The following is a 12,885-nucleotide window of genomic DNA, read 5'->3' as shown; positions in this document are numbered from 1 at the left end:
GTAGTTTTAGTAGAGACGGGGTTTCACCATGTTGACCAGGATGGTCTCGATCTCTTGACCTCGTGATCCACCCGCCTCGGCCTCCCAAAGTGCTGGGATTACAGGCTTGAGCCACCGATTTTCTTTGTGTTTGTTATGCTCAGGTTTTGCCATTCTTAAGCTTGCAAATTGGTATTTTTGGCCAAATTAGGGATTTTTTTTTAAACTTTATCTCTTCTATGTTTGTTTTATTTAACAACTATTCCTGCTCCATTCCCTCCATGTCCTAAATATGTGTATGTTGGATGAGCTGATGTTATCAGGCTCTATTCATTATTTAAATCTTGCATCTGTTGTTCTCCTCCTCCTCCTCCTCCCCCCCTCCTCCTTCTTCTTCTTCTTCTTCTTTTTTTAAGACAGAATCTTGCTCTGTTGCCCAGGCTGTAGTACAGTGATGCAGTTTCAGCTCACTGAAAACTCCACCTCCCAGGTTCAAGCCATCCTTGTGCCTCACCCTCCCGAGTAGCTGGGATGACAGGTGTACACTACTACACCAGCTACTTCTTGCATTTTTAGTAGCGGTGGGGCTTCACCATGTTGGCCAGTCTGGTCTCAACTGCCTGGTTCAAGTGATCTGCCCACCTTGGCCTCCCAAAGTGCTGCAATTACAGGTGTGAGCCACCACATCTGAACATCATATGTTCTTTAGATTAATAACTTCTATAAATCTGTTTTTATATTTTATATATAATTTCTATGAATCTGTTTTTCTATTTTATATTCACTCATCTGTTTTTCTGCCGTCTGCAATCTGCTATTATTGCCATCCAGTAATAATATTGCCATCAAGCAACATTTAAGATATTTTGCTATTGAGTTCTAGAATTTCCATGTGCTTCTCTTTTATAGTTTCCATTTCTCTCCTGAGATTCTCTGTTCACTCATTAAGACCATGTTCTGTTATGTTTTTTAACATATTTCAATAACTACTTTGAAGTCCGTGCCTGCTAATTACAACATTTGGGTCATCTCAGGGTGTATTTCTGTTGACAGCTTCCTTACAAAATGAGTATGGCTCACAGTCTCCTGCTTATTCACATGTTTAATAAATTTTTGTGTGTTATACGTAATGAATGTTACAGTATCTAGTGGGAACATTTATTTTCTTTTAAAAAGAGTAGATTTGGTTCTTTTGGGGAGTTAATTACTGGTAATTCTTCATCTTGCTGAGGCTTGATTTTATCCTTTTTTTTAGGGCAGTTCATGAGTAATGCTTATTCTAGGGCATCTTTCTTTTCCCAAAAGTGTGAACTTGGTGGTATCTCAGTCAAATTGTCAACGTGTTATTGAGGTTTCTCCACATTAGTTTCTACCCTCTCCCAGGAACGTGTGACCTCTATTATCTTTGTTTCATTCTCAGCCTCATATTGGCTACTCTCTCCTTGGTTTCAGAAAGTCTCACCTGGTACATGGGTAGTCCAGCCCTTGATCAAGTTCTTGTGAATAACCACACATGGGCTTTTAGGTCTCCCCTTTATTGAGACAGGATCTTACTATGTTGCCCAGGTTGCAGTGCTGTGGCACAATCATGGGTTACTGCAGCCTCGACCTCCCTAGGCTGAGGTGATTCTTCCACTTTAGCCTTCTGGGTAGCTGGGACCACAGGTGCACACCACCACACCTGGCTAATTTGTGTATTTTTTTTGTAGAGACGAGGCTTCACCATGTTGTCCAGGCCAGTCTGGAACTCCTGGGCTCAAGCAATTCTCCTTCCTTGGCCTCCCAAAGTGCTGGGATGACAGGAGTGAGCCACCATGCCCTGCCCTTTTTGTAGTCCTGTCTTCTCCAGCACTTTGTCCTTTAACTTCCAGCTGCATCATCAGCTCTGATCTGTAATCTGTGTCTCTCTGCCTGCAGAACTGCTTTCTTTACGTTTCTCCTCTCTGTGCTGCAATCAGGAAATTGTCTCCAGGCTGATATTAAGGGCTCATCTGGGATGTTTTCCTTTATGTAGGGATTGCATTTCTGTGCTGCCTGTTGTCCAATGTCAGAAAACGTTGCTGCATATGTCCAGTTTTATGGTTATTACTGTGAAAGGGCACTCTGTTATGATCAGAAACCTAAGTTTGGTAGAAATATACTTTTGAAAGTTATTACTGTAATCTCTGGTTCTCAAATTTAGCATATAGCAGACTCATGTAGAAAACTTGTTAACACACACTGTTAGGCTCTACCTTTAGAGTTTCTGATTCAGTAGGATTGAGGTAGTGCCCAAGAATTTGCGTTTTGAACAACCTCCAGGTTGGTGATGCTGATAGTCAGGGAATCGCACTTGGAAAACCACTTGCTTAGAAAGATGACTCTTGAGAAAAAATATTGGGAGTTTATTTGGGACTGAATATATAGAATTTTGCTTTTTTGGTCTTATGTTCTGCATAACGGATTTATATTTCAGGTTAGCTTATTATAGCACTAGGCATCTTGCTCTTTTTATTCAAATATGATTTTCAAAAACTTAAGTGGGGTTCTTTGCATTGGAAAGGATATAGCTTTTTTAAAAAGAAATAATTATTTGTATTTTAAGAAAGAATAATTAGATTTTTGTTTCCAAAATTGGGATTTATTTAATTATTCTTATATATGTGCATGGTATGTGTGTGTGTGTTTTGTAGATAAGATACAAGATAAATTATTCTTGCAATAATTAGCCTTGCTTGAGCCTATGCTGGTAGGATGACTAGACCTGGGCCCTACCTCTTCTTTTTCTTGATAGCTTACGCTTGGTCTTTGAATAGCTCTTACGGTAGCTACTAAAATCTGTCTACCCCTGTAGCATATTTTGTCTACTGTTTTGCCTCCTTATTCCAAAGGGGCCCATCTCTCATTTGCGAGGTTTTAGCAATTAATTGTTTCTTTATATTCTAATCTGTGTATTTCCCATCATTACAGGCCTTGTACTAATATCAAGTTGGTGACTCTTACTGTTGATGATGCTGACATGGTTCTTGAAGTGCTTACTAGGACAGTTGCCCGGGACAGAGAGTGTGCCCTCAACAGCATTCCAGTATTTGTCTTAGTTGAGAAAATAGATTGGTCTTACTTCTTCAAATTCTGATCAATCCCTGACAAATGTTTTATTTACCAACCTCTTTAATTTTTTTTGAAAAATTGGTACTGTCGCCTTTGTTGGCTGGATTAGGAGGCTGTAGAATGACACATTTTAAATACTATTTCAACTGCAAGGTGTGATTAATAAAATTTCAATCTCAACTTCAGAGATCTGTATTCAAATATTTCAATACAGCGCTAGTGAAATACTAAATACTAATCGTTGAAAATTCTTTTTAACAGGTTCATTTTGATGGTTGGGACCATAAGTATGACTACTGGGTGGAGGCGGACAGCCCCGACATCCACCCGATCGGATGGTGTGATGTCACAGGACATCCCCTGGAGGTGCCGCAGGGTGAGTACTTTGCTCTTTGTCGTTGCTCTTTAAATACTTGGCCTGATTTCCAGCCATAGTGTTGCTTATTCATGCCATTATAGGCATTTGAAAGCTAAATATCACATAGGCGAATTAATCATCACTACAGCTACACTGAAAGCCAATTATTTGCAATTTAGCCTCAAAGGACATGTGTTATGTTAATGAAAAGTGATAATCATTAAAAAATTATTTTGATAGTGTTTTCCATGGGAATCTTCATTTTCTACATTTTAGTTTGGAAAGCTGAGCTAGCACATCTAAGTCCATCTAATTTTGGTTGTTGCTTTGAACAAGTTCATCTTATTTTTTTAAACATCTTATCTTAATTTTATTTTATAGAATAGACTACACGAAGTCTTTTGGAAAATTAAAATGTTTTAACTTCCAACAATTTTGAGATTTTTTTTACTTGTAAAAAAATCTTAAAATCCTCTACTTTACTTGCATCTTTATTATTTCTGACTTTCTAGCTACTTAAAGTAAAGTACGAAATTAACCACTCTAAATTTTAATGAGCTGCAAACCAAACTACCTTATTATTTTGTCTGAAGGAGTCCACTGATCTGATTAGGCTGACATGACTAATAACCAGCTCCAGATGCAAGTGCAAATGTTCTCCATTCTCATGTTCGTTTTTGTTCCCTCACTGCTTCTCTTTCCCTGCCATTGGTTTCTTAAGGCGAAGCTAGAATACTTTTCTATTAATGAGGATGTCTTACATGGAGCCAGCCTAACGATGCTTGAACCTTATACCTTAAAGGACTTCTTGTAAAAATGAGAAGAATCCCTGGCTAAATAATTGGAGAAACAGTTTTACATTGTGCTAGGTTCTTCAGAAACTGCAAAATCAAAGAGATGAAGGCCCTTATGGAGCCCACAGCGTATTGGCACATGTAGGACCAGTACCCCAAGAGTGTAAAATGAAGGAGACCATGGTCAGCACCATGTGGAGGACTCCAAGTAGGGAAGAGTACCAGCATCTGTGCTTTGTGGTTTCCTCCATCTTGCTTTTCATTCTACCTTGTTTCACAGCCCAACATGTCAGGGAGATGGTTCTCACTTTATGTGAATCCCCCAATACACCCTGCACATCCATCCCTCACCCAGGAACTTTCTCATGTATGAACGAGCTCCACTGGGGTAGGCATGGACCAGCATTGCAGGCACAGGGACAGCTCTCCTCACTCCAATCCAACCATTGCCTGCTCCTTTGTCACTCTACCCACCTGGCTTTTCTACCTGAATGTCTCAGAAGCATCCCAGAGTCTATGCATCAAACCCAAACTCCATCCCAAGCCAAAAACTTACACTTTCTACTGTAGCTTCTGTTTGCTTCCTAAGTTGCCATTCCAGATGCTGCTTCCTCTTCGCCCCTTCCTTAACCCATACGTATAAACAGCCACCAAGTGCCTGCTGGTTCTCTTTCTTAATTCTCTGGAATCCATCTTTGACCCCCAGTGCATCTTTTCAATGCTATTGCATTATTTTGGGGTGTCATCATAGTTACAGATGCTTCTCAGGATATGATCTGAGGTCTGCTAGTGAATTGCACAGGTTCTTCTGATGATCCTAGAATGAATCTTAAAAATGCAAATTCTAGAGCAGTATATACTAGTTGTTAAAAATGAGATAACTGAAGTCAGAATGGTGGGTTTCGAATCTCAGTTTAAAGCTTGCTTAGTGTGTATGTCTCTATGCCTCAGTTTCCTCATCTATAAAATAAAGATAATATTAATCTCTACCTCATGAGTTTACAATTATTAAATGAGATAAATGAATGGATAGAATTCAAAATCTGCCTGCCCCATAGTATGTGCTCAATTAATATTAACTGCTCTCGGGAAACAATGTGACATTTTCTAGATTTTCATTCTTATGTAAGTTATTAAGTGGGAGTTACTAAGAGTTCCAGATTTGAAATTGAGCTAAAATTAATGTGATTAGGGTTTTCCAAATACTTTAATTCATTTTTTCTTAAGAAGTTTGACTTCCACGTGTTGTTGGCTGTATTACAAGATTAGTATTTTGTGTACTCACAGGTAGGTAATTAGAGTCCTTAGAACTGGGGGGGAAGATAAATTGTAATTAGCTGCCTTTGGTTGGTTGTGATTTTCTGTTTTTGCTGTGCTTGACTTTTTTGTTATCAACTTGTTTAGATTAATCAAGATTAATATAGCTTATTATAGGTTTTTTGGTTAATCATGGTTTCAATTATTTATATCTGCACCATAAATATTTATGTTTTATTGATTTTGAAATGTCTAGACTTTAAGACATGCTTGTGATGTGGTTCAATAGGTGTCGCCCCCGCCCCTATTGTGAAAGTGAAAATACACACACGCACACCTCCCCACCCCCACACACCCCTACTCCAAAACCGATTCTGTTCTTAGTTATTTATTTATCACTGAATTCTTTTTCAACTGGGAAATAGAAACAAATAATTGCTCTAGGCACTCTAACAAAACATTTGAGGGCCTGTCATTGATTGTTTCAATGGCGATACGATTGTTTTTTCCCTCTTCTTGCCTGGAATAGTCTGTATCAAACCCAAAACTCACCTCATTTTTTTTGTGTTCTTAAAACTCTTCTTTGGCATGGAGTATCCTATCAGCCTAAGACTCCTTTGCATGCACACAAAGCCCTTCACAGTCTGTGCATTACTCACCTCCCCACCTTTATCCTCCACCATTTTCTCTGTAAACCTTTCATTTACATCATCCATTTACTCACAGCACCTTGAACGCTGACCTCCTAAGAATCTGAAGACAACATATCACCTTTCTATAGCTTTCCTCCATATCTTTCCTTTTTTCACGGGAAAGTCGCACGCTCAGTTGTTGTCAAATGCCTGTGAGGCGTGGAGGCTGCTGGGCACTTGCTCTACAGAGGAGTCACGTGTAACACCCTGACTTTTACCCTGTATTTTATTTATGATATGTGTACAAGCAACCACATCCAATCATCTTTTATTCTGAATGCCAATTTAAGTCAATGAGTTAATCTTATTTACTCATGTAATTCACACTAAACTTTTCTCACTAAAATGTCCTGTATCTTTGAAAATTAGATCAAAATAGAGTTTTGTAAGTAGATCTATACAACCACACACAGTATTTTATCACATACAAATAAAGTCAGCTGACCAACATTAATTTCCAGATATTTTAGAGGTATTTTAAGATATTTTAACTTTCAGAATTTTTTGAACTCTTTTGTTTTATTTTTATTGTATTTGTGTGACTCAATAATTGCGTTAAGAACTTATATATGATAACTTGATTGGTCAAATACTGCAAAAACTACTAAAAGTTGAGAACTTGGGAAAAAAATCTTAGAGATCATGTAATCTATATTTTATAGAGTTGGAATCTGACTTGAACTTTATTTATTGATTTACCTTTTAGTGGATTTTTATGAAAGATATCACAGTAGGTTGTCTACCAGTGATACTATATGAAAAAAGAGAAAATATGAGGTAGACAGTTTTTAAATCTATTACTCTTATCTGTTTTTCTTTATGAATATTTTTCTTATTTTCCTACATATTAGTAGTTGTTATTGTAATAAAAACCTTGGAAACAAAGGAAGAAAAATGTGTGTCTGTATATTTATCTGAAGATAATATATATAGGCACACATATATGTATACACACACATATATTCTCTCAGCTTTCTTGGAGAGATTTTATATATATATATATATTATATGTAAGCATTATATGTATTTTTTTCAGTGAGCTTCTAATTTATGTCGGAAGGGGCTGTGGTTTACAAATGTGTGAAGTAGAATAAAATCACACAGCTGCCTATGGAAATCTAGATTGCCACTGTTGTTTTCCAGAGTGAGCAGAATGCAGTGGGTGAGTCCAGGAAGAAATCTCAGAACAGTGTTGAGCTGGGCTCAGAAGAGCACCCTGGGCCTGCGCTAGTTAGTGGCAGCCTCTCTGGCGATGAAAACGGCACGAGTGTAGGCAACACTAGAACTTGTTGGTCTTCCCTACACATTTTATTAGAACTTATTACAATTTTAGGTCTTTCTAAACAAGTAATAGTCCCTTTCATTTGTTTCTATTTTTCTAGTGCCATTTAATCTCATTGCAGACATTGAGCCAAGATAGAGTGCACACTGTGAACCTCAGCTTCAGCAGAAATGCTTGTGCAGTAAATTTGAACCAAGACCATAATATTCAAGCCCTAAGGCCCAGTGTAAGTTCTTGAAAAGTTAACCGAGAAAAGCCTCTTGAGAATGAAAATAAATGTTCCCATTCAACTAGGAAGAGTCCAATTTGTATAACCAGGTAATGACAGCTTCCTCTTAGCTGCCGTTCCTAACTACAGATGATCACTTGCAATTGACCCTGGTGCCCTGCTGCCTGGTTAAACTCTCCTTTCCTCATCCATGAAGACGTGATTTGTCTGCTTTATTTGACATGCAGTCCCTCATGGTGGGCTTTTCCTATAGTTAGAATTGAAATTAAATACTGATGACTTAGCCCTGTTGAGTTGTCAAAATCTTTCTATCATGTTTGTGTTTTCTGAATGTTCTTAAAAAATACGAAAATAGAACCTAAAAACCATTCCTGCTCAGGTCATCTAACTGGGTCGCATTTTGGCAATCTTTGTAGTCACATCATTTGGAGACTGTAATCGTAGTCATACTTGATATGAACTTTCTTTACATGGCGCTCATTTCTTTTACCATGTTATTAATTATTCACACACAGATTACCTACTCTCTTGGACAATGGAATGTCCAGTTTTTCTTGCTTTGGAAATTAACCAAGTTTGAGAAGCTAGATGGTAGACTCTAGAGTTAGGAGGACTTGGATGTACATTTCCATTCTGCTCTGACTAACTCTGTGCCTTTTTTTAAAAAAAATTTGAGACGGATTTTCACTCTTGTCACTCAGGCTGGCGTGCAATGGTGTGATCTTGGCTCACTGCAGCCTTCCGCCTCAGCTTCCCGAGTAGCTGGGATCACAGACCCTGTCACCATGCTTGGCTAATTTTTGTATTTTTAGTAGAGACTGGGTTTCACCATGTTGGCCAGGCTGGTCTCGAACTCCTGACCTCAGGTGATGCACCCACATTGGCCTCCCAAATTGTTGGAATTGCTGGCATGAACCACCACACCCAGCCAACTCAGTGCCTTTGGATGAGTTCCTTGATCTCTGGAACTTGCAGGCCTGCAAGATTAAACATGGCTTTGGCTGCTTCCGAGCTGCCTGGCACACAGGGACCCTAAGGAAATGGCTGCACTGGGTGAGGAGCACAGGCACATCTGTGTCCCATGCTGCTGATTCGCTTCAATGATCTGGAAAATTAGGAGCTGACTTTGTTTCCTAAAATGTATACAACTAGTGTGGTTTTCCCCGAGTTACTTGCTATAATCATGCTACCATCCATCAAGGGATTGCTGATTGCAGAGTGGATGTTGAATAACATTTAGGACAGTTCACAACATTCAGAATTATTGAGTCAGACAGAAGATAAGCAGGCCCTTGAAGCAGAATTCAACTGAGAACTGTTTGCTCTTCTTAAAAAAAAAAAAAGAGAGAGAGAGAGAATACATTTTAAATATATCACAAGTGAAATAAAATTATCCTTACTGAGTTGTTATGGAACTTTCTAGTCATAAACCAAACGGACATAACCAATCTTCCCCTGAGCCTTCCACTAGAGTTTCCCATTCTTTTTTTTCTGATTTAGGCAACAGAATGGTCTTCGAGCCTCTTCCTACCTCTAGTCATAGTCTACACTGACACCTCGTCTTCTGCTGGGTGGGGTCTGTGCCCTTGTGCTCAGTGCCAGTCCTTTCTAGAGCAGAATTGCATGCATGTGTCCTTTGCATGCATGCGTCACTTCGTCTCCAAAACTCGGTCTGATGTCCTTGGGGAAATGAATTGCCCCTTCATCCTCATCATCCCACAGTAATTTATCCTCTCTTCTGTCATATCACAGTTACATTTTTTCTTAAGTCAGAACCTCCTAGTGGCGTTTCCCTGTCTCACAGAATTTGTTGCAAAGTGCTGATCTTCACGCGAGGCCCTCCCCAGCCCGGTCTCTGTCTTCTCACTCAGCTCCTGCCGGACTGGCCTTGTACAGGGACTGCAGCTCACCTGCAACACTTCCACTTCTGCAGCTGCTGTTCCCTTGGCTTGGAGCTTGGTGCCACCACATGTCCTCAGGGCTTTGTTCGAGTGTCATCTCCCAGAGATGCCCCCTCTGACCAAGCCACCCATAAACAGTAACCCCGCTAATCTCTAGCTCCCATCCACTTTTATTTTTCTTAATGGTGGTTCTCCCAGGCTGACCCGATAGTGCATGCTCTTTGTTTATGTTCTCATACCCTGCACCTTGTTCCATGGTGGTGGGACCTTCTGCTGCTGTTGGCTCTCCCTCTGCCTGTCCGGAACACCTCTGAACAGTGCTGATTTGCAACGCAAAAGATAGTCACTAAGTAAGTCACGCCAGCTCATCTTTTAGACCAGAAGATCCCCTAGGGTGGGGTTCTTGTATTTTCACCCTTGTTCCTCACTCCATGGAACACTTGCAGCTCTTGCAGGTGCTAAGTGCATGTCGGGAAACACTTGATGAAGGGTCCAGGATGGAATGTCCACCAGCAGGGCAACCCCCCAGGACTGCATGCCTCTCCACGCTGTGGATGGGAATAGCTGTACTTACTTCACCCTCCCTGTCCCTTCAGCCCTTGTTTTAAACATTGTTTCAGAAATCAGAGCTAAACAATGCAGAATAAAATATTTGATTACATAGAAATGCTTTGCAAATGTTTTCAAGTAGGAAAAAAATGACAAAATAAAAACGTGACAGGTCCCAGTGCTTCCAATAAGGTAGATATAGCCTGAGAAAAAATATTCACTTTTTAATTAAATGCAGATTTGGATGCACCACTTAGTAACTAATAGACTTTTCTCACCAGGATACATATAAAGTGTTTGCTATGAAATGACAAAAAACTGACATGCTGTGACAAGGGGTGGTGAGATATGGAGCAGGCTGGTGGTGCCCGGCCCTTCAAGGAGAGCCATGTGGCGTTCCCTGGAGCCTCCCATGCAGGGACCATCTCAGCAGATTAGTCTGGGCTCTTGTTTAGGTTGGCAACACCTTGCCTCTCCAACTTAAGAAGAACAAAGCTGCTCCACCAGCTTTGGTATAAAACTAAATAGATGCAGGAAAGATGTTTTGATTCATCTTCTCTTATCCTGGTCATCAAAGATAGGGGTGTGGAATATAAAACTGATGGAATCCTAGGAGCTTATGATCCAAACCTCTCATCCAGAGGCCAAGAAATTAAATAATTCACACAACTTGTTAGAGACAGAGTGGAGTTTCTGGCCCTGGTCAGAAAGCATCCTTACTTGCCTAAATCCTGCAATATGTACTTTTCTAATCAGATGAGTCTCCCTCTGGTTATCCCCTGTCTGGGCAGGAAAGTGGGTAACCCAGCCAGTGAGAGGTCCCAACCTTGGTCCAGGCCTATGGAAGTGCTGAGTTTGGGTTTCCAGCAAGGGACAGCATCCTCTGCTTTGCAGCATCAGCAATGCTGCATGAAGCATGAGGGGAAGAGGGCAGCAAAGCCCAAAAATAGATGACATTGCAGCATAGCCTCATACCTGGAGCACCTGCAGTGACTTCATATCATTCCTGATCATGAGCAGCTCACAGGGCGCACTCTTCCCAGGGAGAAGATAGAGCCGTACCTTTTCGTAAAGAGACATTTCTGCTGGGCCTTGCTCAAGATCCTTCCTCCAAGGAGTGTGATCCTAGCTGTTTGCTCTAGTCTACAGACTTCTGCTCACCTACCAGCCCTTTTAGAGACCCTATGCCTCCTTACTGAGGCATGTAAGAACTTCTGGGTTCCCTCCATGTACCACATAGGCTGTGCCAAAATGGAAGTACAGCCCTGGGCTCATTAACTTGGCCACTGACCTTCTGCCATGTGGAAGTAGCCATGTGGGATCTCTTTCTAGAGATGTGCAGCTGCCCCTTAGTATTGCTCCAGCCTTGTTTTGAGGCCTCCTATTTATAAATAGATGCCCACTCCAAGGCCAGCATAAAGAAGGGGTAAACGAAAACAGAGGGGGACACGTGAGAAGAGAGAAGGAGTGTGTACGTGCACACCTCTCGCCTCCTTGTCTTCTCTTAGCCTCTTGTTCGCTACACTTACTCCTTTCTTTCAATTAGTGAACATAAACTCTTTCCACCTTAAGGCCTTTGTCTTCTCTGTTCAGAATGGTCTATCTGCTCTTCTAACGTGCGGCTCTTTCTCACCTTTTATAATACATCTTGATTGATCCCTTCTTAGGCCTCCATGGGCCATATTATGTAAAGAACAGCAACCACTATTATTTTTCTTTCTTTTTTTTTTCTTTTTTGAGACAGAGTCTCACTCTGTCACCCAGGCTGGAGTGCAATGACACAATCTTGGCTCACTGCAACCTTCACCTCCCAGGTTCAAGAAATTCTCCTACCTCAGACTCCCGAGTAGCGGGATTACAGCATGCACCACCTCACCCAGCTAATCTTTTTGTGTGTTTTTAGTAGAGATAGGGTTTCTCCATATTGGCCAGGCTGGTCTTGAACTCCTGACCTTGTGATCCACCTGCCTCGGCCTCCCAAAGTGCCGGGATTACAGGCATGAGCCACCACGCCAGGCCCACTATTATTTTTCTTTTCACCACTTCCTTTTCTCCACAGTGCATATAACAATATGTAATCATCACAGTTGTCTTTAGTTCTCATGAAACTGTAAGCTTTATGAACGGAAAGACAGTGAATGTTGTATCTCTTAGTGTTTTTCATGGTCTGACTTCCAGAAAACATTTATCAATATGTTCTTATCTCTGTGATGTGTTGGTTAATCACTTAATGCAAAATCAACTTGCATCTCTAGATGCCACCTTGGGCTCTCGCCTGTGACCTTCATGAAGTGAGTGAGTTCTTGAGTAGCCACTCTGGAATTGGCCTAGTCAGGCCTAGTAGGAGAGACACAGGCCAGAATAACCCTCCCTAAATGACAAAGGAAACCTTTATAAATAGGAAGTTGATAGGCAGAAAAATGAGATTTCTTAGCTGGCTTCCATGTCTAAATAATTGTGTCATTATTCTATCTTTAACTTCTGTTTGATTTGTATTTAGGAGTAATTATAATGCTTGATTACAAAGTAAATTAAATTATCCATCATTATGAAGTTAAAGTGTTTATTAATAGAGTAATAATACAAACTACAATATAATATATGTAACCTTTATAATTTATATTAATGGCCTTGAGAACATTGCTAATTTATTTAACAGTTAAACATAAACGAGCATAATAGAACATAACTTGATAAAAAGTGTAGTTCATTTTTATCCAATTTCATTTATTATATTGCACATGTATAAATACA

The 12,885-nt window shown here is 40.2% G+C and overlaps 1 protein-coding gene across 2 annotated transcripts in view; it reads left to right on the top strand.

Moving 5' to 3' along the window:
• L3MBTL4 (L3MBTL histone methyl-lysine binding protein 4) overlaps positions 1 to 12,885 on the top strand; it is a 461,506-nt gene that overhangs the window by 231,099 nt on the left and 217,522 nt on the right. For both annotated transcript variants that reach the window (XM_017543913.2, XM_037744036.1), the window contains one exon: positions 3,331 to 3,445. In XM_017543913.2, coding sequence (XP_017399402.1) covers positions 3,331 to 3,445 — 115 coding nt within the window. The remainder of the gene's footprint in view (positions 1 to 3,330; positions 3,446 to 12,885) is intronic.

This window comes from Cebus imitator, unplaced genomic scaffold (assembly GCF_001604975.1).
Source record: "Cebus imitator isolate Cc_AM_T3 unplaced genomic scaffold, Cebus_imitator-1.0 Scaffold162, whole genome shotgun sequence".
Classification (NCBI taxonomy): Eukaryota; Metazoa; Chordata; class Mammalia; order Primates; family Cebidae; genus Cebus; species Cebus imitator.
The sequence above is the reverse complement of the archived record's forward strand: the minus strand, read 5'-3'. Positions and strand labels throughout refer to the sequence as shown.